Genomic DNA, 26,199 nt, shown 5'->3' with positions numbered 1-26,199 from the left:
ATTAAATGTGCAACTTAATTGCGTCCAAACTAATTTTCTCCTCACATACTGATTTATAGTATAAGTATGCGCTTATTTTTATTTTAGGGAGATTTTTTGGCATAAGATCTGAGTTTGAGTAAATATGTTTATTTCCTTGTCTCATTGCATTGTGACAATTTTTTATTGTGAATTTATATTTGTAAACCATAGAACTCCTTTGTTGCCAGATTTTCCTGTTGCCATCTTTATCCTATTTGTTTGTACGAAGTACTTGTATGGTTGTGGCTAATTTATGCACATCTTTTTATGGTTATTTTTTGTCTCTGTTGTTTGGTTCTATACCATTCATTTAGTATCCTATCATTCATTATTTGCATTAATTTTTTGTTCAGTTTTTCCTGCCTGTGTTGAATCAATACAGCTTGTATCATTGTTCTGCTTGTTTGAAAGAATGATTGAGATCCTGCGTTTGCTGTATGACTGTGCCAATCATAATTCTTTTTAGTATACCCACAGATCATATTCAAGGGATTTTTTTGTGATGTGAAATATGCCAGCCTTCCACTGAACATCTATGTGAGTAACTCCTACAGATACATTGTATACTGAAATTCATTAATACATTAAATTAATTTAGTCACGCATCTCATTCTTTAAAGACAATCATAAAGCAGGATTCTCAATTCAAGAAAAAATGCAATGGCCATTTGATATGCACCTTTGATAAAATACTAATTGTCTAATTTTTTTCAGTCTACATGGACAACTACCATTACTGAAAAGGTACAACATTGTTAAATATAGATTCCATATTACGCTTTAAAGATAAAAATGTTGCAGATTAATGTGTAATTTTCTGAGAGGCCAACCAGTCAACTATGACCAAACGCAATTCAACATTTAAAAGACACAGCAAGCAGTGTTTGATTTCAGTTCCTGCTTTGTAGTCTATGCCATCTCTAACTTCTCTCCCTACTAAAACACAATTCCATTAAGCTGCACATCCCTCCAGAGTATCATTTAGTACTGAACCTCTACTGGACTCAAGTCTTCACTAGCCCATATTCTCTACCTATTCTGTTGCTCTGTGAATTTCTTTCTCCTCTCTAGCCTGTCTTGCGACTTTTCATTGAGTGTTGAGAGTATATGGACTGCAACCATACTGTTTTCTCAGTTGTCTTACACAGTACCTCTGCTGCCTCCTGCCCATCTCATTTGCTTCCCTTTGCCTCTAAATCATGTGTAACATGGGCCCATCACATTCAGCACATGACAAGGGTTTAACCATCTGTAGCTCAACATGTTTTGTCTCAAAACGCAGTAAAAGTAGAATTCGGTTAGAGAACACAAGTCTTAAAGTCATATTCAACTACTTGTTTGATAACAATAAAATAACAAGACACTTATGATACTAGTAAAAACTAATTCATTCATACTGGCAGCAATACATAAAATGTGCATGTGCACTTTATCACTATGCAGAGATACTGTACATTTAATTCAGTGACCAGTTAACTAAATAAAATCCTGTACATTTAGAACTAACAGGTCAGTTATACAATAATACAGAGCCCTACTTGCGGAGAATCAGTGGAGATTAAATATAAAAATTAATAAAATAATTATTCCTGTCTTCAAGAAGGCAGTTTAAAGTTGTCATGCATATTGACACATTAAAATAGTTGTGTGCCAGCATGAAAGCATTTGTAGCCCTTCTTATGATTGTACATATTGCACTTTGTCATGTTTTGTTCAATGTATAAATTATGGGCTTAATTGCAGGAAGCATTTCCCCTATGTCAGTTAAAATAAATAAAACCTGAAACAAACAAAGATACATCACTGAAATTATTACCAGAATTTAATATTGTGTAATGCGAAGTTTTGCAGTAACACAAACACAAGTACTAACATCTTAATAACAAAAACAGCAAATACACCCTGCAACCAGTAACTAGCAGTAATATTCATTTTCTGGTAACCCAACATACATTAAAGAGAACAGAGGCAATGAACAAATAGAAACACACTTCCAGTTGCATTACTGGTCCAACAACATTTGTAAATATTAGTTCTGTCTTATGCATGCTCCCTAACTGGAAACTAACCAGTAAGGCTGAGAGAGAGAGAGAGAGAGAGAGAGAGAGAGAGAGAGAGAGAGAGAGAGAGAGCGAGCATGTACAGTAACAAATATGATCCATTCTCTCATTAAATATATTTGCTGGCCATTATTGTAGCTTTGGATGTTTGTGCATGAAAATAGCTTTGAAATCTCTACAGTGCTGACACATATACATTCCCCACAAATATATTATATTTGAAAGATAAGTGTAAAATGTGCCATCATTTAAAAACAATTCTACAGTTCAAAAATACAAATGCTATTCATATGAAATATTTCACCGTTAATGCTTCTATAAATCAGTGTAATAAATTCAGTACCTACAAATATTTTTTAACAGGTTGCGAAATAGTTACAAGCTAGCACAAATTACGTAGTATTCAAAACTCAACAGCAAATCCCAAAGGTTGCAATGTATTCCATGATAATAAGAAAAAAGAGCTTTTATTTACTGCAATACTTTTACCAAAGACTGATTATTAAATTATCAACTTATTACTGTCTCAATGGTGGCTCTTAAGAGTACATTCACAGTATGTCTGTGGACAATAGTGTACATACCTAAAAGGTTTCTCATTCATCCAGGTCACTACTCTCAGATGTAGAAGAAGGTGTTTTTGGTTTTCTTCGTCTAGGAGTTTTCCCTTTTTGCGGTTGCTTTTTAACTGTTGATGGTGCCTGCCTGGTACCTTCAATAAAGCAACCAACCATGATATTTATTACTTACAGGAAATTATCACTTGAGAGTGAAACAATGCTTCACTAGATACTTTTGTTCTGATAATTGCAGGTAAACCATTCCTTATGAAGTTAACATTTGTATATCATGCCCCACATGACTATTTTCCCCACAAAATAGACACTTGCACATGCGTGCGCGCACACACGCACATGCGTGCACACATCCCACAAAAAAGACATTTGCAGATGCGCGCGCGCGCGCACACACACACACACACACACACACACACACACACACACACACACACACACACGAGGAAAGTTTTTCAGTGTTGTTTGTGTGTGTGGTGCTTTGAAAATTCTCACATAATGTCCAACAGAAATTTGTCTCCTACTCAGTGTGTTTTGTGAAGAAACTTCTTTATTTCTACACAAAATATAAGACAATTTTTGGAGATTCTTTCACTGTCACTTAAATAGAAATCACAGTTCCAACATTTAGCTACTGCACCGTTTTAAGTTCACTGAACACTGAAGAAGCTGTAAGTATATTGATCACCATAGTTACTGCCCCCACACGAGCATGGGGTGGGGAAGGAGCTCCTGTTTGTTAAAAATCAACATGCTGTGGGAAGTGTCATCTCACACGTCCAGTATGCCCCTGTACTTTAATTGGTACAATACTAATAATCTGTAAGGTATCTCAAGTATTGCTGCATGAGGTGTTTAGCACCTGGTCTATGGGCTGTGTTCTGATGCTAATAGTGTCTGCTAATGACTGTAGCTCAGCCTTGCAAAACAGAACAATTTGCATGTTGATATTATATATCTTTCATAGTAACTGGAAGCCAACATTAAAGACTGGTTTGAATGTTTCCCAGAACATGATACCTCAGGCAATAACTTCTGCATCAAATATTACTAGTGATTCTTTTACCCATTATAATATACACAGTGCACTTGGAAATAATCAACATGCTAAATTAGGTAAGGGCTATACTCATGTACAGGCAATGGCCTTGCCACAGTGGATACACCTGTTCCCGTCAGATCACCGAAGTTAAGCGCTGTCGGGCATGCCGGCACTTGGATGGGTGACCATTCGGGCCGCCATGAGCTGTTGCCATTTTTCGGGGTGCACTCAACCTCGTGATGCCAACTGAGGAGCTACTCGACCGAATAGTAGTGGCTCCGGTCAAAGAAAACCATCATAACGACAGGGAGAGCGGTGTGCTGACCACACGCCCCTCCTATCCGCATCCTCATCTGAGGATGACACGGTGGTCGGATGGTCCCGATGGGCCATTTGTGGCCTGAAGACGGAGTGTCATACTCATGTACAAGAAAGGGAAGAATGCGATGAACAGAAATAAAGATAAACTTAACGATTGTGTAAGTGATGATTTTACATCAGTACTTTCACATATTTTTTTTAAAAGCATTTGGGGATGTTTTACCCACTACGTGGACAGACCACATTAAAACCAGGTTCTTGGTAAGTCATCTTACAGGACCACTGCACAACAGGATATATTAAAATTTGACAAATTTAATGCTTACAATAACTCTGAATTAGAATTTAAAGGTTAATACTGGCGTGAAGAAGTGCAGAAGAAATTGAGAATGGAATTATTAGGATTTCAAACACATAACAATACTAATTAGAAAGGATACAGAGGATTTGCAGAAAATCAATTAAGTAAAGCAAAATACTCTGGTGACCCAATTCGTGAGAGGTACTTGTTGAAAGTTAAGTCGACTACCATGGAAGGCGCATGATAAGTTGATAGAGACAGAGTAGGGTAAAGTAAATAATCTTTTAGACTACCTAGAACAAAGAGATACTCTGGAAAAAAATCCAATAGACAGCATTGCAATAACAGTGCAACAAATAACGCCACAAATAGTAATAACAACATGCAGTCTGGGGGAAATCCTATAGGTGACACTAATGACCAACAGGGAAACAGGTTGAGACAAACAGAGAGAAATAATCATAACCCTGATAATGCAAACCAATTCAGTAGAGCTGTTAATCACCAGAATATTAGTAAAAGGGAAGTGGAAAAATTATGTGTCTCCAGAGTGAGGCTCAGTCTCCAGAAGTGAATGATAACGATCCACAAATTTGAATTCCTATTTATTAGGATACAATAACAGCACTACTATAGGAAATGAATTACTAGAGCAAAAAAGGAAGACTCTACCAAGAAATACATCCAGCCTAAATGACAAGGATCGACAGGCAACATAGCAGTGTATTATTTTTAGAACAGTCCGATATGATGCGTGCATTTCCAGTGTGCCGGTGACTGGAATATAAGTAATGGTTATTACAAGATCAGTAGGTAAACTAATCCAATCAGAATTACTAGTAACACTTAAGCTAAATGAATATATATTTCACTATGCCATGTACATGGTAGCAGGACTGAACGTACTTGAAATATTAGGCACTGATAGGTTGACAGACCATAAACTTACCTTAAGCTTTCAACACAGCAGTATAACATTTCCTTAGGGCAAAGTAGAAGATATTTTGAGATTGTATTTCAATAGTTATCACATTTACTTCTAATATCATTACAGCGTGGAGGCAAAGTTTTTGTTTAGCTCGGACCACCAGCTATTTGTATAGCCATTTGAATATCTCTCTTCCTGTACCTATGTTACAACATACTGAGCCAAGTTTGAATGATGAAACTGTGCTGATGACCAGGTAAATTGTGCAAATTGATTTATTACTTTTGTAAAAAAAGTTAATAGGGCTGAAATTAATGCTTAGCTAATAGCAGCATTTTTATGTGCACTGTTCTGATTTTACATATAAAAACATGCAAAAAGCACTTGCTTTGGGGAAGTTTTTGAAGTGCATCACTTCTATTTTGAACTTTTACGAATCGATTCAAACTTTGCACGAAGGTAGATAAATGGATAAAGTAAAAATGAAGTTATTTTTACCAAACAATCCTAACCTGTTGCCAAGATATGATGATTTAAAGTCAAGCTAAACATAATACATGTTTTGCTGGCAGGTTTTTGAAGCATACCACTTCTATATTTCAAACTTTTGCAAAATGGTTCAAATTTTGTAAAAAGGTAAACAAATACATGTAATTAAAGGTCATCCTGTAGTTTTGTGAAAGCCTTATACATTGCCAAGGCATCGGCACGCTTCCAAAGGCGACAAAAAAATCCTGTACCAGGTTAGTCGTCACCCAAGTAAGCAAAAGTCTACCTCCGTTGCCAAGCTGTGGTGGTCTAATGTCAAAATTATAGAGGAGTAAAACGTGGGAAGAAAATGAAAAATTTTTTCATCACAGCACAAAAAAAATGCAAATATGTCATGCACAGAGTTAGGCATGTAAAAGAAGGGAACTAACTTTTGGCACTCCTGCATCTTACAATTTATAGGCTTCATTCTTGTAACACTTATTGCTCTAGCTCAGGTAACTGAAGGTCTTAATAATGTAGAATGGACTTACATTGAAGAAGTATAGAGGCCATTAAGACTAATACAAGTAAATCTTTGGGATTAATGACACAGGGAAAGAAAGATTTGTTAGCTTTTCTAAGTAAGTATATGAGTATTTCTTTGCTGAGACCAGCAGTTATTAAAGATTTTGTTTGTATGTTAAAGATACTACCTGGTACATCACCTTCTATAAAACTATATCCAATATCAGTGGCAGCAAAAACATCTATAAGTAATGAGATTAACAGACTGTTAACAAGGAATGTTATTGAACATCTGACAGTTGTTGCAGTAGCCATTTAGTTGTAATTAAGAAATTAGACTGATCAGTAAGACTGGTACTTGAGCAAAAACAGTGAACAGAGTAAATGAAACTGAATGTGAGAGAACCCCCGTCATTGAGGAGTTGCTAACTAGATTAGTGGGAATGAAATATATAAGCAGCGAGGTAAAATTTCTGGGGCATGCTGTAAACATGCCAGGGATTAAACCAGACCCAAGCAGATTAGATGCAATTAGCCACTGCCTACGACCATCAAACAAGAGACAACTTAAATCATATTTAGGTTTTGTTGGATTTTATAGAAAATTTACAGAAGACTGTGTATGAAATGAGTCATGTTTGATGGCATTTACTCAAACATAGCTCACCTTGAAATGAACACAAGACTGTAAATCAGAATTCAATTAATAAAGGAGAGAGTAGTGTCATTATCACTTGTAGTCTGTCCAGATTTCAATTTACCATTCCACTTAGTGACAGGTGCATCAGATTATGGCCACATTTACCAAATGAAATACAGAGATTGCCGAACAGCTTTTTCAAGTAGAAGTTTGACCAATCAAACAATGACGCCCAGTTTACTGCTACGCAATTCCATGAATTTATGGCTTGAGGAAGTGCGAACCACATATTGATTTCAAAATACCACCCACAAGCCAACCCAGTCGCGAGAGAATTATGCGAGAATAGAGTATATTAGGGAGAACCTATTATGCCAATAAACCTTCTAAGCAGGTAGATTTGGTAACAGACCTTGAGCAGGTGATGAATCAATTGCCACATTCTGTAATGCAGATTTCACCAATAACACTAATAGAGAAGCATGCTGAAGGGGAAGCTGTAACTAAAGATTGAATTGCCAGCAGAGGGTGAGGATGATATGTGCACGCTGGGAGTAAATATTAGAGAACATTAATTAAGGAAAGACAGAGGTGAAGAAAGAGATGGGAAAAGAGAGTTCCAGTATTGCATCAGGTTGGCAATGCTGTCTTAGTTATGAATCACAAGAGAAGTGTGAAGGTGATAAACAAGTAATAGAGTTCTATGGACTACCTTTTGCAGTTACTAGACTGCTTAATCTGAAAACGGCAGTATTAGCTGACCTAGAAGCAGGCAGGAAGAAAGGCAAGTGAAGTATACAAGACTTATGGATTCTTGTCAGAAGTCAGCCTAACCATAAATTAACAGTACTGAGTCAAGGGAACAAGAGGGATATGGTTAGTAGTTGCTCTAATTTATAAAATTGGAAATTTCTGGTAAGGTCTTATGGGACCAAACTACTGAGGTCATCGGTCCCTAAGCCTACACACTACTTAATCTAACTTATGCTATGGATAACACAAACACCCATGCCCGAGGGAGGACTCGAACCTCAGACGGGTTTCTATAGTTTTCTAGGGGAAGGTAGCTGGAAGTAAAAAAGTACATTAAGAACTGGACAACTATAGTTGGCTAGAAAGTGGGAGCTAATGTTGTCACAGACATACTAAGTGGCTTAAATGGGATTACTTTACTTAAAACAATTACAGGACTACTGATAAGGCATGGAGCATTAGGTAATTTGTGAAGTGTTTAGATCTAGATTACTGTTACCGGATAATGATGACTATTCAGATGTTGTGCATTCACAGTTTTTTAAACTGATGCAACTTTACATTGCATCTGAGTGTACAGTGAACTGTAGTAAATGGGGTAACAGTTTTGGAGTATAGGGTAGTAACAGTTGGGTTGCTTCAGCACTCAAGAGTGGTTGTAGCGCAGTTGTTGGTTGTAGTGGTGGGCAATATGTTGGTTAGAAGCTAAGCTTTGCCCTACAAAAGCACATGATCATATAATTATAAGGCCTTAGTCGTCAGAGACAGTGGGCACAGTGTGTATGATTTGTGCTTGCATGAATGTGTGTGTGTTGCCTTTTGGCTGAAAGCTCAACATCAATGGCAGTCTTTTTGTTGTGTCTGTCTACAACAGTTCTGCAAGGTTCGCAGGAGAGCTTCTGTGAAGTTTGGAAGGTAGGAGATGAGATACTGGCAGAAGTAAAGCTGTGAGTACCGGGCGTGAGTCATGCTTCGGTAGCTCAGATGGTAGAGCACTTGCCCGCGAAAGGCAAAGGTCCCAAGTTCGAGTCTCGGTCGGGCACACAGTTTTAATCTGCCAGGAAGTTTCATATCAGCGCACACTCCACTGCAGAGTAAAAACTCATTCTGGAAACATCCCCCAGGCTGTGGCTAAGCCATGTCTCCGCTATATCCTTTCTTACAGGAGTGTTAGTTCTGCAAGGTTCACAGGAGAGCTTCTGTAAAGTTTGGAAGGTAGGAGACGAGATACTGGCAGAAGTAAAGCTGTGAGTACCGGGCGTGAGTCATGCTTCGGTAGCTCAGATGGTAGAGCACTTGCCCGGGAAAGGCAAAGTTCCCGAGTTCGAGTCTTGGTCGGGCACACAGTTTTAATCTGCCATGACGCTTGTGCATTCTTTAATGTTTGAGGTGCTAAAGGGACATTGTACAGTGACACAAGACTGCCCCCTGACATGCTTATGTCATAACAAGTATACGTCTCTGAGACTGCAGCACCATGCACCATGCCATGAAGATCCCCCTATTGGAAGTTCTGTGGTATTGGGCTTCCAAAGAAGGAACAGCTTCTCCGAGATGTGAGACAGATGAGAAGCAGGTGGTTGTTACACAGGCTTTGAATAGTAAGCACGTAAAATAAGACAATTGTAAAAGGCTTTGTTACATCTGGCTACCCAATTAACAAATTTGTTGCCTGCAACAAATGGATTCCTCCATACTTATTAGTACAGGGGGAGGCTGACTTCAGATTTCCAATTTCACTGTCAAAGTTGTTACAATCGATACAGTTAAAATTCTTCTTCTTGTAGAAATATTTTATATTACGAAATAACAGGCATACTTAAAATTCATATTAGTAATGGCTCAATCTAACACTAATTATTAAATTTATTTCTGGATCCACTTTGTAAAATAATGTTATAGCTTGGTGATGATGCTTCTTTTGTCAAGAAAGTTTGTAAACACTTTTGCTTTGTAAACTCTTTGGAGTTTGTGAGTATCAAAGAATGTGGGTATGGAAATGCACATATATTTTTAATTTTGTTTGCAACAATGTAATTGACGGTTTTATGAAAAAGGAGATTGTGAAGTCAGTGTGATATAGACAAATGGGATAAACTAAAAGAAAATCACAGCAACAGATAGTAGTCCATCAATTATTTAGTCTTCTGGAACACAGTAAGTCAAAATTTCAGTCTCAATAATGTACCCCTAGACGCAAAAATTGGAGCCAACAGCAAGAGAAAATGAAGATAAGTTTTTCTTTTGTATATCTTACTCCTCTTGAAGCTTTCAAAACTTGTGCAGACAGTGAGAGAGAGAGAGAGAGAGAGAGAGAGAGAGAGAGAGAGAGAGAGAGACAGAGAGAATTTTAATGGTGACATTTGGAAGGGTAAGATTACAATGGGCACACAGAATGAGGCAGAGGGTGGCAAGCACATAACAGTGAGAATTTTTTTAAAGATACTCCTAACAAAGGGAGCTTATAGAATGTTTACATACATCCCAGGTGAGACTGAGGCATGAATCTAGTGCTCGAGATGCCAGTGGTCACTGCTTGCTACCTGTCATTAGTCTATAGCAGTATCTTACTAAAAAAGATGCCACCAGCACAGGGTTGGGAGGAGAAAGAAAAACATACTGTATCATCATCAAAGATGGTTTCTGGTTTGATTTACAACATTACTGTTTGCAACTATGGAAGGGTGGGTGTGGATTGACATGTGTAAGCAATCAATCATCCCTCACTCAATACATGAATGGAATTTGAAGAAACCCAAACCAGTACAATGGGAAGTACCGTCAGCTATGTGCTTCAAAACAGTTTGCAGGTGCACAAACTACCTACAATGGAATGTTCAGCTATGATAAAATCTGCACAGTAGAGCCAATGGAGAGGAGAAGAAATCAAGATTCAATAACACCAATAGAGATGGTAATAACAAATCTTACCATTTGCGAGGTCCAGATGAAACTTTTTATGGGATGAGTGGTATATACAATCTGGCTCAGTCAAAATTATGGAAGGTTTCTGATTTTCTGAGCCACAATGAAAATGACTTAACTCTGGAGGTGCAAAGCCAGATATATTACATGTGCAGCAAGGTTTCTTTTATTTGAATGAAGACTTAATCAGTTGCTCACACTTATGGTTATCTCAGGGGGAGGAGGGTGGGGGGGGTGGGGGGTGGGGGGGAGGGGAGCGTAGTAATCTGCAGAATAGCCTGCAACATATCTACCAGGACCTTTCGCCAGTAAATTGGAGTATGAGGCACATGTTCGTTACATAGAAAGTGGCTGTTGATACACTGTACACTAACATTTCCTTTTTAAACCCTATATTTAAATTTATCATATTTTAGTCATTTGGTGAAAATAATGGGGTTGAACTGAACTAAAACATTTTCTAAAGTAATGAATCTCACCTTATAGAATGGAATGAGAATCATACAAAAGGAGGCATACCTCTTCGACGGTACGGTGTCTTTGTTGTTCTTGGTGGCCTGCCTGGTTCTTGCTCGTCACCATCTTGCTTTTTGTCACCCGTTCCATTTACAATATCCTGAATATATGACTCCAGTTCACTGCTTACAGCCTGAAATGCAAAAGAACGAATTCCAAATGAGATTTCATAAACTAAACAGCAAATAATTTATAAATGAAATTGACATTTGGAGTTTTGATTTAGTCGAATACATTTCTTGAAGTCATAAGTAAACAAAAAACACACAGATGTACAATGTAGCTGCACCACCCAATGTCAATATGGAAACTGAGTAGCTGGTACAACATTAGTGGCTAATGCTTTTGCCCCACTACCCAGAGGATACTGACTATCAAGAGTGCCCCCTAATGGAACCGTCCGAAATCTCCCAAATAAGCCAGCCTGAGTAGGCTTTGATGCAGTCAGTCTTGGAGTGTGATAGATGTTTGGCTAAGGTGTTAAACATCATTTCTGAGGAGCAACACATGTGCAACCCTTCTTGTATATAAACCCAGGCAGGCCCCTGGCAGCTTATGTGTAACTTGCCTTTACAAAAGTGGCAATGGCTCAGTATCCATAACATGTGTTAACTGACCCATGAAAATTTTCATAATTAGGTGAGTGTCCAGGTTTGTTTCAACAATGGAACACTTACAACAACTTTTAATGCAAACTATGCAGAGTTATCAGGAGCTGATAGCTGTACCAGAGGCAGAGCAAGCGTTAGTGAATGTGGCAGGTAGATCTTCTGCATCACCTGTGTTAAATAGCTTTTTCATCCTTTAATTAACAACATGATGAGTGGATGTGCTTGCTACCTACGATTGCAGTTACACAGGGTGTTAAATAACTGTTAGTGTTGGCACTGTAAACTGTATTCACAGTTCTGGTAAGTGCAGCAGATACATTAGTTTTAATGGAACCAGGTAAGTGGTAATGCTGGCCTGTGTAATGATGAAACTACACTGTAAAAGCATTTCACGCACTTATCAGAACACAACCTAGTTCCATTAGAATTGATGAATGCACTGCAATTACCCAGAACTGATTTACAGTAAATACAGTGAGATACGTTTATTGCATGCCATATCCCTGGACAATAACAAGATGAATGTGACCTCAGTTGTTTACTGTATTCCGCAAGTTATTTATGATGGTAAAGAGCTTGCAGTAAAGAGATGTGTTTCACAGTAGTGAAGGTGAACAAATGCTCATAGTTCTTACAGCATGCATTTTAGAGGCCCTGTTTGCTGGAATTTTTTTTCCTTGTTGCGGTCTATACTACCACCTCTCATTGTCAATTTTCAATTCATGTTCATCTCAGGAAATCCTGAACTGTATCACCTAATACAAAAACTGGAACCATTAACAAATCCAGCAGAACTTGAGTTCTGCACAGGATTTTCTTTATTATGGACTGCAACTCATTTCAAAAGCAGATACAGTTAGGCTCCAGTGCCTGGAGGCAGTGGCCGTAGTATTATTTATTTATTTTTTTCAATTTTGGAAGGAGGACTTTGTCCAGAAACTTAATATTTTAGGAGTCTTCCTCATTTTTCCTGTCTGCTACACAATTCCTCCTCCTCAAACAAGTAGCAATATATCCTTTCTGTATTATTGTTATTCCATACAGGTTTTTCCATTGTTATATTTGTAAACAATAATAAAAAAAAGAAATGATCATATGGCACTGTTGGCCGGGATGCCCCATCCGGGGACGTTCGGCCGCCAAGTGCGAGTCTTCTTGCAGTAAATGCCACATAGGGCGACTCGCATGCCAGTGATGAGGATGAAATGATGATGACAACACAAATCCAGTCTACAAGTGGAGAAAATCTCCAACCTAGCCAGGAAGTGAACCCGGGCCCGCAGTATGCATGTTACCAGTCAGCTAAGCAGGCGGACTTGCAAACCATAAAATAATTCATTTCATATGCCACAACGATGGTCTACAATATATTCTGGAGATAATATGGGACTTTTAAGCCTGTTCATGAAGTGTTACCTTCCGAGAACTTTGACGACATGCTGTAATTCATGTTTGTAAGCAATTATTTTCTATATCAGATAATTAAAAACATATGAAAGTTAAGTGAATACATTTCATTCCAAAAGTGTAGCCAAAAACTCAACTGCTTAAGATGTACTGACAATCAAGGAACTGACTGCTAGTCTTTGTTACACACACTGAAACTGGTACAGGCATGCATATTCAAATACAGAGTTATGTAAGCCCGGCAGAATACGGCACTGTGGTCAGCAACACCTATATAAGACAACAGCTGTCTGGGGCAGTTGTTAGATTGGTTACTGCTGCTGCAATGGCAGGTTATCTAGATGTGAGTGAGTTTGAACGTGGTGTTATAGTCACACACAAGCGATGGGACAAAGCATCTTAGAGGTAGCGATGAAGTGGGGATTTTCCCGTATGACCATTTCACGAGCGTACTGAGAATATCAGGAATCCGGTACAACATCAAACCTGCAACATTGCTGCGGCTGGGGAAAGATCCTGCAAGAATGGGACCAACGATGACTGAAGAGAAATGTTCAATGTGACAGAAATGCAACTCTTCTGCAAATTGCTGCAGATTTCAATGCTGGGCCATCAACAAGTGTCAGCGTGTGAACCATTCAACAAAACATCGATACGGGCTTTGCAAGCCTAGGCCCACTTGTGTAGCCTTGATGACTGCATGACACGAAGCTTTACACATTGTCTGGGCCCACCAACACAGACACTGGGCTGTTGATGACTGGACACATGTTGCCTGGTCGGATGAGTCTTGTTTCAAATTTTATCGAGCAGATGGACTTGTACGGGTATGGAGACAACCTCATGAATCCATTGACCCTGCACGTCTGCAGGGGGCTGTACAAGCTGGTGGAGGCTCTGTAATGGTGTGGAGCATGTGCAGTTGGAGTGATATGGGACCCCTGATACGTGTAGATATGACTGACAGGTGACACGTACGTAAGCATCCTATCTAATCACCTGCATCCATTTATGTCCATTGTGCATTCCAATGGAGTTGGGCAATTCCAGCAGGACAATGTGACACCCCACATGTGCAGAAGTGCTACAGTGTGGCTTAGGAACACTCTTCTGATTTTAAACACTTCCACATGAACATTATTTAACATATCTGGGATGCCTCGCAATGTGCTGTTCGGAAGACACCTCAACCCTCTCGCACTCAAAGATTTATGGGCGGCCCTGCAGGATTCAAAGTGTCAATTTCCTCCATTACTACCTCAGACATCAGTCTGAGTACATGCCACGTCATGTTGCGGCACTTTTGTGCACTCGCGGGGGCCCAGCACAATATTAGAAAGGGTACCATCTTCTTTGGCTCTTCAGTTTATATAGGCCTTTCAATCATATTTAGAGGATTATTACAGCATGAAAACCTAGTCCTTGCTGATGAATCTCTTATCACAGAGCCTGGTGATTTCGATGATCAGGAATGGTGTTTTACAAAAGATGATGACAGCATGTTCTTGTAACTCCATGCAGCTATGCTCCAGCTTTTTTCTGTGTCATAGTCAGATGCTATTCAAGGAAAACAATCAATACCTGATAAAATTATGTAACTGGATAGATGATAAACCTACTCACCAAGTGGCGGCAGAACACACACAGTGGCTCCTCTTTCAGGCAGAAGGGTCGAAGGGGAAGGACTGGAGAGGTCTAGGAAAAGGGCTAGGTTTCGGGAAAGTCACCCAGAACCACGAGTTAGGGGGACTTACTGTATGGGATGAGAAGGAAAGACAGATGAATCAGTCTTTCTTTCTTGTCCCGTAAGGCAAGTCTCCCCTGACCCGGAGACTGATGAATCAGTCTTTCCTTCTCATCCCGTTCAGTAAGTCTCCCATGACCCGCAGTTCTGGGTGACTTTCCCAAAATCTATCCCTTTTCCTAGATCTATCCAGTCCTTTTCCTTCACTGTTCTTCCTTCCCCTTCAACTCTTCTGCCTGAAGGAGGAGCCACTGGTTCCGAAAGCTTGCCAATCACAACGGTTTTTTATGTGTGTGTTCATCCGCCTCTTGGTGAGTAGGTTTTGTTATCTATCCAGTTAAATACTTTTATCAGATGCTATTCAGTAATACATACATGCTACCACATTTGATAATCTTAGCTTCTTGTCATCACTGTAGTTTAATACACATTACTTTTACCTGTGACTACCACTTTTTCTTTTCTTTTATTAAGAAGCATGTATTGTATCGCAAATGGGCAAATCTGGCAAATGATCATCTAATCCCTGCAATCTATGAAATTCTTCCTCCACAATTATGCTTTGAAAGCTCATATTTTGGCAACTCCTTTTATTTTCAAATTATTTACATTCCAAAACAGAGGTACAGTGCACACTTGCTAAATGCTAATAAGATTTTGTTACATTTTTGCTGATATTTTGTTACATGTAAGCCAAAGCTATCTACTTCTTCTTAGTATCTAACCTAAAGTATTGTTTTCTTTGTGTTAGACATCTCTACTAACATGACTGAATGTTCTCGATCTTGTCTCTGGAATTTACAGAAGACAGTGCAAAATTTGAAGCATAGGTGGGGGTTCATGGAATACTGAATTTGTTATTGTCAGTGAAATCAGTTCTAGGAATCAGGTGAATATTCTTTCCAGTTAGACTCAGCAATGAAAATATCACAAAACAAATTGATCAAATAAGGAAGAGTGACAGATTTTAGTAACTTTTTTTCACTAACTCAGAGTGCCAGAAAAGCCATGTCAATCATAATCTCATTTATGAAAACCTATGTTTTTTGTATCTTCAATCTTTCCTTCTCGTCTGGTAAGTCTCCCCTGACCTGGGGTTCAGGGTGACTTTTCCAAACTTTACCCCTTTTGCTAAACCTCTCCAGTCCTTTTCCTCAACCCCTCTTCCTTCCCCTTTTACCCTTCTGCCGCAAGAAGGAGCCACTCGCTCTGAAAGCTTGCATGCCTAAAACCTTTCTTTTATACTGTGTCCTCCTGCCACCACTTGGTGAGCAGATTTTATTATCTGTCCAAATACACTATACTATCAGTTACAGTGTTTCACAAACAAGGGAAATTCATTATTTATGTTATTTTTGTTATTAGTTTCCAATTCATTAGCACATTTTTTCATAACATCATCTTCATTGTTGTTGGTCTGATCAGTCAAGGATCATTCCTACAATTACCGTGTGCCAATAAACAAAATAATTGTGTTTAAAATAGTATGTTCAGACAACAGTAAGAATTATATATTGATGTTTCAGTCTAAATGTTCACACATACAATCACAAATTATAAGTAACTCAAAAGAACACAACATTTTGCCAATTATAAGCCATAACTGTGATGAGAGAAACCAAAGTAAGACTGTGTGTGTGTGTGTGTGTGTGTGTGTGTGTGTGTGTGTGTGTGTGTGTAGGCATGGCACCATGTAACTTGTAAGTAAGTAATGTGTTCTTTGCTTCTTTAATTCAAATCTTAACACAACCTCTCTACACGTCCAATAAATATGCAAAGATACAAGTGGTGTAATGCATAATACCTTGATTTCCTGTTTCGGATTTTTCATCGAACTGCTGACAATGTTCATGAAATAGTCAAATACTGGCTTGTGATGGAGTTTATCTGCATAACATTTAAGGTTTTCAATGAGCAGATAAAGAGATTTCTCATTGTAAGTCAGCAAACTCATACAAAAGGCTAGATTAGCTGCTTGCTGTTCAGTAGATGCAGCACCTAATCGTTGACACAGCTTTTCTATCAAAGTTTCCAACTGCCTTTCGCGGTGAATTAGTCCCAATATGAATCTGAAAACGAATTGAACATGAAATGAACGTGACAAACATTTAGTGGCTCAAATTCATGATTCTGTACTTCACAACATTGTGTACAGCATTTATACTTACTTCAGAATTGTGCGAAATTTACTATCATCAAGGTTAGTTTCAGGATGTGTCAACTTTGAAATAATTTCTGGTAGGGTATTATATAAGGCATTACCCTTCTGTGAAAGTTCATAGAAAAACACCTTTGCTGTATCTGTGGGTGGAATATAACAGGATTATATTACAATTTCACCATACGGAATTACAAGTAATTCAAAAATAGAGGCTGCAAAAGGACAAGGCAATGAACATTTTTTCCCACAGTGAAATAAATTACATACAAACAGAGGAAAGATTGAAAACAAGTTTTACAGAAGAGCTGCCAGATAGGCGACTGATCTACATTTACCTAGAAGACAATATATAAGCAACAAAAACCTTGTAACACATTGCTTACAAGTTTTGGCTCTTTTTTAGAAACATACTATTTCACTTCAGGACTTAAAAATTAAAATGGTATCCTGATATAGGGAACACAGAAAATATAAACTAAGTTCGAGATGTTGGCAGAAAAATGGAATAACATAATTGGAAAGGGAACAGTACTTGGAATGTGTAAGAGAATAAGGAATGACAAGATGTAAATGAGAATCTCTCTATTATCTCCCCCCCCCCCTCCCCCCCATTACACACAGGGAGGGGGAAAAAACAACAACATTTTATGTAACTAACCATGTCTTGTGCAAATGAACATCATTAAAACTAAACTTTACAGAGTTGTGTACTTGATTTTGGTGGAAAAGATAGACAGTTATACTTATGTACAACACTTACATGAAATTTCTGGATGTGCATCTGTTAAACATAAAGCTATGTCTGCTATTTGAGTCCTGATCTTCACCATGTCATTCATCACCAAGTGAGTGAGAATCAGTACTGCTGTTTGACGCACTGTATCTGATGTTGTATCTCTTAAACTGTAACAAGAGTAAATAAATACTAATATTTATGACAAAAAGGTATCAGTACACAGTTCTTGTTTCTTTGCATTAAAATATACTTCAAAGCAAGAATGTTTTACATACTTTCAGCCAAGGGAACAAAAAGAAAGATAGAAAGAAAGTATGTTACTGATTTGTTGTCCTGTCCATTTTAATTCTATCATGTAAGATGACAACAGATATCGCAGCATCAAAGAAATGGTGGGTAGCCAGCCATTTTACACCAGGAGGAAAAAGTACAGCAGCTCAGTATTACATTTTTTCCTCCAACAGTGCTGAATTTTTGCATGTAACAAATTTCATGAATGATTCTTTGAAGAATAACGATATATACTTTTTTTTTTACCGATCGGTGTGACTATTTCTAAAGAAGACAATCCTGGGACCACAGCTATTCAAATATAAAATGTCGAATCAAAACATCTTGTGCCATCTGAATTTCTAGTTGTTATTTTATTTGACCAATCAGTTATGGCACTACATTACACCATCTTCATGCCCCCTGACTGACATGGAGGAAAAATTCCACCTCTGGTCCAGTCAAAATAGCGGCCAGCATTCAGTGACTGGTATCTGCAGATTTTTGACAGTTATCACTTCAATCATCACTTGATCGCTGTGTCAAAAATCTATGTATACCACTCACTGATTGCTGCCCCTATTTTGACTTAACCACAGGTGAGATTCTCCATACATGCTGGTCAGGGGGGCTGAAGATGGCATAATGTAGTGCCAAAACTGGTTGCCCAATAAAATAAGAACTGTAAATCCAGACACCTGAAGGTGTTTTGATTCGACATTTTTATTTTGAGTAGTAGAAACGTCGAGCCTCAACAAGTACCTAAATAAGAGTGAAAACTGTGCTATCTTTTGGAAGAATCTTTTTCCGAGCTGAAGTGCAACCCCCAAGCCTCGCTAACTATACGGCTACACTGTGCAGTCTTCAGAACCACGGTCCTGGCATTGTATAGTTAGCTGGTGCAAATTTAATAGCACGTGTGTGTGTGTGTGTGTGTGTGTGTGTGTGTGTGTGTGTGTGAGAGAGAGAGAATTCGTGAGGGGCCAAACTGCTGAGGTCATCGGAACCTAGACTTACACAATACTTCAACTAACGTAAAGTAACTTATGCTAAGGACAACACACACACACACACACACACACACACACACACACACACACACACACACACACACACACACGCCTGAGGGAGGACTCTAATCTCTGGCAGGAGGGTCCGCGCAATCCGTGACATGGCGCCTCAAACCGCGCAGACAATCCGCGTGGCTTCAACAAAATAGTTACAGCTATTGAGAAACAAGACACTGTTGATTCATTCCATATTAGTTTACTGAAGAATATATATGTTTATATGTTGATTATATAGCCCCATTAACCATTACTGTAGCTGTATCTTCATCCATTCTACCTAAATTGTGTCTCATGTTACAATGGAGCAACTTTGTTTTGATTTGGAGGTGCGATCTAAAACTTTTCTCTCCCCTTGAATTTCAAGTCTCAAATTTCAGTTGGGGCTTAGAGCCGGGAAATTTTTTTTCCCCTTGATTTTGAGACTCATTTCTCAAGTGCGGCTTAGATTCGAGTAAATACGGTAACCACAGCTACACAATTTCTTACTTCTGACCTTCACCACAACTGTTTTTGTAGAACTGTTTACCACCTAAAAGTTAGGCTGTTTTCTGAAAGTGTAAAATGGTGTGTGCCTTACAGGCAGAAATGTGTAAGATAAAAGTACAAATCCACAATTATGAACCTCCAATTCTAAATATGACCACAAAACAAATTTAAAAATCATACCTGTCACAAATATATCCAGTCCAGGGTTCAGCAACATTTGGAAATCGAAAAGCTATGTCACCAAAGGCTATCAGGCAATTTGCACGTAACTTTTCATCAGTTGATGTTTTCAATGCAGTCATGAAAAGTTGTATATGCTCTGCACAGAACTCACTTGATACTACCATCATCTTGGATAATGCTAAAAATGCAGATGTTAAAACACTGGTTCCATCATATTCCTTTGGCTTGGAGCATATATCAACAACGAACTTGCTGCAAAAAGTGAACAACTATTAAAATAATTTCAGTTTACATTAAGAATAATTGAAAAATTTTATTGCTGGTTAATATAGGAAAATGTGTCAAGGGATAACTTTCTACAACTTCCTGCACTAACAGCATCAAATAAAGAAGAGCGACATGAAGTGTATCTACGCACTGAATTAGAAGCTACTGGCCTCACTCTTTTTACTCTGTGTATTGTTTTTATGCAGGCATCCATAACCTGTCTAATAATACCATGTTGGCACACCATTTCTGCTTTAAGTATACAATTTACAGAGATTAAATACAAGAAAATGTTTATAACATTTTTAGATATGCAAAAAATTCTTCCCAATGCGTAGCATATATGTTAAGTAACAGGAAGAGCATCTGGTCACAGTTGCACTTAATGACCATGTATAGCACTGCAATGTGCAAGAGAATGCAGACTGTAAGAGATTACTACTGTCTGAAACAAGTTTTCACACTGTGGTATAAAAAGGACTGTTAGAGGAGGAGGCGTTCATGGAAAAAAGGTAGCAGACTATGGAAATTAGGAAATAGTTTCATTATCCTGCAGTAGTTCTTAGTTTCTCTGTATTTTCATGATTGTGGAAGCAGCACATCCCTCTCCTGTGCACTACTATGATGGTTGACAGTTAAGCATTTCTTCAAAATAGACTTTTTCCAGCCAATTTAACAGGCCCAAAACATTATTACAATTTTGTTGAATATAATGTACATAAAGGAACGTCTACGACAACAGCACAGACAGAGAAACTAAGTGAGTTAAGGGAGGTGCATCCACCTCTGATACAGAGACCAAATCCCACCATCTTTCAGCAGTTTTGTAAGGCTGTAGGGACTCCTGACCAATGATCCGTGTCCACACACCATACTTTAGTTCTGGACGTCAAGTGTACTGACAGCTGCTTTGAAATCCTCAAGCTTAGTTGCCTCATTATTTCTGTTACATTGTGTTCCGCAATTCTACCATGAGATTATAGGGGAACTATTTTATCTTCAAAATTACTTTGCTACTGGTTCAAATGAGGCTGATGTAATGGCAAAAATTAAACCAAAAACGAACTATATATAAATGAAGCTCCCACAACTTCTGCATATCAGTGTCACTAATGAGAATACTGTGCAATCTGGGAACATACAGAAATTTCCCGTAAATGCTTGGAGGTGGATTCAAATATTCAGACTGCTATCGAAGAACACCTCGTACTTGTATATAACATGGGTCATCATTGCGTTTCTTTGATAGTGTCGTAGAAGTATAGAGAAAAGTCGCGAAAGACCTCTGGACAAAACTTCTGAATTACTTTCTGAGGGTAAATAGCAATTTGTCATTTTGTAGGGAAGGGGAGGAGATGGAAAACAAGATAAGGATTGAACATCCCTTCAGCAACAAGACGAATAAAGATGGAGTAAAAGCCAGGATTGAGAAAGAGTGTGGAAGAAAATTGGGCATGCCCTTTTGAAGGGACCATCATCCCAGCTTTCACCTTTAGTGATTTAGGGAAATCAGAGCAAACCTAAATCTGGATACTGTGACTTGATCATTGCATTGCATATCATGGTAAACAGTACTGACAATCCATTAGTGATTTTCAATTCAGCATTGGCCACCCACAAATTAAATGAAATTCACTAGATTACTGAGATACTTTATCTTTCAAAAGTGTTCAATATTTGCTGAAGGTGCAAATATGGAGAACTGTGTGTAAAAGAATAGCTGGTGCCCAGTCTTAGAATTCGAACAATAAATCAAATGTGTGCCACTGCTGTGGTGGTTCTTCATGAAGATGGTTTACCTCAGCACAGACAACTTTACATGCCTATTAAACTTAGTTGTAATTTTCTGATAGTTATGGGAATATTTATTTTAACAGAACACTTGTGTAGCAACACAAACATTTTCTGGATGGTGTCTTCCCTTGTCTTTGGTAACATTTCTTCTATCCATAGGGTAAATTTTACGAATCAATGTGAGCTGTGCAAAGCTGCACTCCTAATGCAACTAAATAAGAGTTTAGTTAATACAACAATAGGAAATTATATTAGCAACCACAATACCCCTCTCCCTCTTGCCGTAGACTGATTATCGGCATTCGTGTTCTGCCGAAGCAATGTCACTGGAAAAAATTATCTGCCTAGTCACTCTCTAGACCAAGACAGTGAGTCTATGGAGAATACCATACAGTTTTCCAGGTATATGTTTCACTCGCTGATTACTCATTTACTTTTATGTCAACCTACTCCCATCGTTACCATGTGAGTACTGGTAAAATGTTATCAGGACTGTAACCTACCACCAAATGACCATGAAGGCCTTTGGATGTAACACTAGTATTAGTAATTTTTGATTGTTTGCCATATCACACACTCATCAGCCCACACTGTGTGTCAATTGCTGCTACATCTGTTACTTCTTAGCCTAACACCAAATAGTGTGGGTATAACACTAATATTTGTTATATTCTAACAATTTTTGTTATCTCTTTCCCATTCCACCAAAACCATCTCAGAGGTGAAATGTCATCAAATTTTCCCCAGTCAAGCTAACAACATAAAAAACAATAGATACGGTACTAACAACAGCAGTCATTCCCCAATATTTTATCACCTCCTCTCAATTTCAACCTCACTCTCACTCTGAGCAGCATTACAGGTATATTATACTCCCCCCCCTCCATCTACTGCCCTTTTTCAGACACTAACTCATATTTGTAATGAAGATTGGTTCTAGATGCTCCAGGTGGTCCACAGTTAAGCATCCATGATGAAAGTTTCACACTTCCACCGCCACAAGTAGGGGTGCAAACAGTGTCTTAACCACACAACATTTATATTTAAACTGATATGTGTACAAAGTTTGGTTGAAATTTCTCCATGTGTTCCAGAGGTGTGTATCATATTTAACTCGTTTTTGTCACAACCCCTACCCCAAGGGTTAAACAACATCGGGACTAATGACAATCAGTGGCAGTGGCCCCAATAAAGTGAGGACTCACCGTTAATCTTTAATTAGTTTTACACCAGCTCCATCAACACCTAATGGTACCTGGATTGTCTTACGTGAAAAGCATATTTTTCCACACAGTAAGTAATGTAAGTAAGAGACAGCAAAGGACTTGGAAGAGCAGTTGAACAGAATGTACAGTGTCTTGAAGGGAGGATATAAGATGAACATCAGCAAAAGCAAAACAAGGATAATGGAAAGTAGGTGAGTTGTATCAGGTGATGCTGAAGGAAGCCGATTAGGAAATGAGATACTGAAAGTAGGAAATGACTTTGGCTTTTCGAGCAGCAAAATAACTCATGGTAATCAAAGTAGAAAGGATATAAAATGTAGACTGGCAATGGCAAGGAGAGCTTTTCTGAAGAAGAGAAATTGGTTAACATCAAGTACAGATTTAAATGACAGGAAGTCTTTTACTGAAAGTATTTGTACGGAATGTAACCATGTATGGGAGAGAAACATGGACGATAAACAGTTTAGACAAGAGGAGAATAGAAGTTTCTGAAGTGTGGTGCTACAGAAGAATGCTGAAGATTAGATGAGTAGATCACGTAACTAATGAGCAGGTACTGAATCAAATTGGGGAGAAGAGGAATTTGTGGCACAACTTGACTATAAGAAGGGTTTAGTTGGCAGGACATGTTCTGAGGCATCAAGGGATCACCAATTTAGTATTTGAGGACAGCGTTGAGGGTAAAAATCATAGGGGAAGACCAAGAGATGAATACACTAAGTGGATTCGGAAGGATGTAGGGTGCAGTAGTTACTTGTAGATTAAGAACCTTGCACAGATCAGAGTAGCATGGAGATCTGCATCAAACCAGTCTTTGCACTGAAGACCACAACAAGTAATATATACACAAAGTCTGTTGAAATGGCTCCATGTGTTCCACAGTCCTGCTTACTCATCACAACTTTCCCACTTCCATGCTCAGAAACACTACTGCTTGGGTGCCTTACAACCAAATCAACTGCTACTTGGCTTGCCGCCAGATGAGTACAAAGTTTGGTTGAAATTACTACAGGTATTCCAGAGTTATCCTGGAAACGTGTGCACTCCCCCACCCGCCCCTGTGCGCATGGCCACACATGCGCAACCCCCCCCCCCCCCCCCCAACACACACACACACACACACACACACACACACACACACAAAAAAACTGGTTTAGGATAAAAAAGACTGTGAATGTGGCCGCAGAAGAGTCTACTCACTGTAAGACCCACTTCATCTGTTCAGCTGACCTTGGTATCACTACCACAATCGCCATCCCTTTTCCAATCCTCATCTTTTTCTCTATGCTTACTGTAACACCTGTATAATTATATTCCACCTCATTGTTTAACATACATGTTTATGATCTATCCAAATTACATTTACTTTTATACTTCTCTAATTATGTAGCTAAGTAAGAATACACATTTGCATTGTAATCCATCCACAATGCAGGAAGATAGAGACAATACACATATATAAAAGCATCAAGGGAACTGATATATATATATATATATGGGCATGAATTATACCAGTTGTCCGTATCCTGTATTATCTTTCTTTACTGTTGTGAAAGAGCAGTTACAGCTGTGAGCCAAGGACTCATTACTTTGTAGAATGTGTGGTTTTCCAGTATCTCAAAATAGAAAATTTTTATCATTGGGAATGAGCATGACATACATAGCTACCTTTGCAACATAGCTCTACAACATTACCTGCAGAGAGCAAGCATATCTGTTCCAGTTACAACATGTTTCTCACACAACATTCTGATTTGCTCATACTCATTATCTTCTGCTTGTGTACCAGATGGAGAACCCTGAAACAATTACTATAGTCATCAATCAGATTATATAAGAAACATAAAATTTAGTTTTTTTGAAGAGTAAGAAGTAATAGAACTTTTACGTAATGGAAGTCTTGTCTTCATAGTGAATGATTAATTTTATATACACTATGTGATAAAGAAGAAAAACAATCACTTTACGATAGAGTCTTTTTTTTTTAAATTATATAGAAAGAAAGCAATGAAAACACTGTTTTCCAAAAGTATTTGAGTTGCAATAGTTGAAGGGAATAGCTTGAACACAATGGAATTTAAGTAGATAGTTATGGAAGTAAAAATGAACAACAACAATCAACTAGTTCTGAAAACTGGAACTTGTTTTAGGCTGCTTATTGCCATTAAAATTTGCAGGAATATGAATAGTATATGTAAACATTAAAGATTTAGAGAAAGCTTTTGACAACATTGACTAGGAATACACTCTTTGAAATGCTGTAGACAGCAGGGAGCAAAAATGAATCTGGAAGTTGCAAAGAAACCCAACTGTAGTTACAAGAGTCGAAGGACATGAAGGGGAAGAAGTGGGTGCAAAGTGAGAGTGACTATGTTGTAGCCTATCCCTCATGATATTCAATCTCTACATTACCAAGCAGTAAGAAAAACAAAGAGTAAATTTGGTAGGACTTAGGGTGAACAAGTAAGAACCTCAAAATTTGGGAATAACATTGTAATGCTGTCAGAACAAACAAAGGACACTGATGATTGGCTGAACAGAATGTTTTAAGTCTTTAAGAGAGTTTAGCAGATGAATATCAACAAAAGCAAAATAAGGGCAAAGAAACGTACTCAAATTAAATCGGGTGACAGTGATAGAATTACATTAGAAATTGCACAATAAAAGTAGCCTGCATGTTTTGCTATTTGGGCAGTAAATAATGTGATAATGACCAAAGTAGAGAGGGTATAAAATGCAGATTTTAATAGCAATAACACTAGTTCTGGGAAAAATATTTACACTGAATATAAATCTATACAGCAGAAATTTTTCTGACTGTATTGTATGTAATGCAGCCATGTATGCAAGTGAAACATGGAAAATAAATATTTTAGACAAGGAGACAAAAGAAACTTTTGAAATTACGTGTTACACAAGAATGCTGATCATTAGACGGGTGGATTGAATAACTAATGACAAGCTTCTGCACCAAATTACAGAAATTTTTTTTTAGCACAACTTGACTAAAAGGAGGAATTGGTTGACAGGAAATATCCTGAGGCATCGAGGAATTGTTGTCCATTAATGGAAGGAAGTCTGGAGGGTAAAACTTGTCCAGAGGGATTGAAGCTTGAATACAGTAAACAAGGGTACCACAGCACTGACATTCTATTAATGGGACATT

The 26,199-nt window shown here is 38.2% G+C and overlaps 1 protein-coding gene and 1 pseudogene across 1 annotated transcript in view; one reads left to right on the top strand and one right to left on the bottom strand.

Annotated features, from left to right (window-relative positions):
• Positions 1-1,391: 1,391 nt before the first annotated feature.
• The window catches only part of LOC124796583 (condensin complex subunit 1), a 193,304-nt gene continuing 168,496 nt past the window's right edge, over positions 1,392-26,199 (bottom strand). The window contains exons 19-26 of the mRNA XM_047260708.1: positions 24,729-24,832; positions 19,744-19,998; positions 17,762-17,904; positions 17,009-17,141; positions 16,645-16,909; positions 11,082-11,211; positions 2,666-2,793; positions 1,392-1,801 (exon numbers count right to left, since the gene is read on the bottom strand). Coding sequence (XP_047116664.1) covers positions 2,678-2,793; positions 11,082-11,211; positions 16,645-16,909; positions 17,009-17,141; positions 17,762-17,904; positions 19,744-19,998; positions 24,729-24,832 — 1,146 coding nt within the window. The 3' untranslated portion in view covers positions 1,392-1,801; positions 2,666-2,677. The remainder of the gene's footprint in view (positions 1,802-2,665; positions 2,794-11,081; positions 11,212-16,644; positions 16,910-17,008; positions 17,142-17,761; positions 17,905-19,743; positions 19,999-24,728; positions 24,833-26,199) is intronic.
• Positions 3,795-3,911, top strand: LOC124723761 (annotated as a pseudogene).

This window comes from Schistocerca piceifrons, chromosome 1 (genome assembly GCF_021461385.2).
Source record: "Schistocerca piceifrons isolate TAMUIC-IGC-003096 chromosome 1, iqSchPice1.1, whole genome shotgun sequence".
NCBI lineage: Eukaryota > Metazoa > Arthropoda > Insecta > Orthoptera > Acrididae > Schistocerca > Schistocerca piceifrons.
The sequence above is the reverse complement of the archived record's forward strand: the minus strand, read 5'-3'. Positions and strand labels throughout refer to the sequence as shown.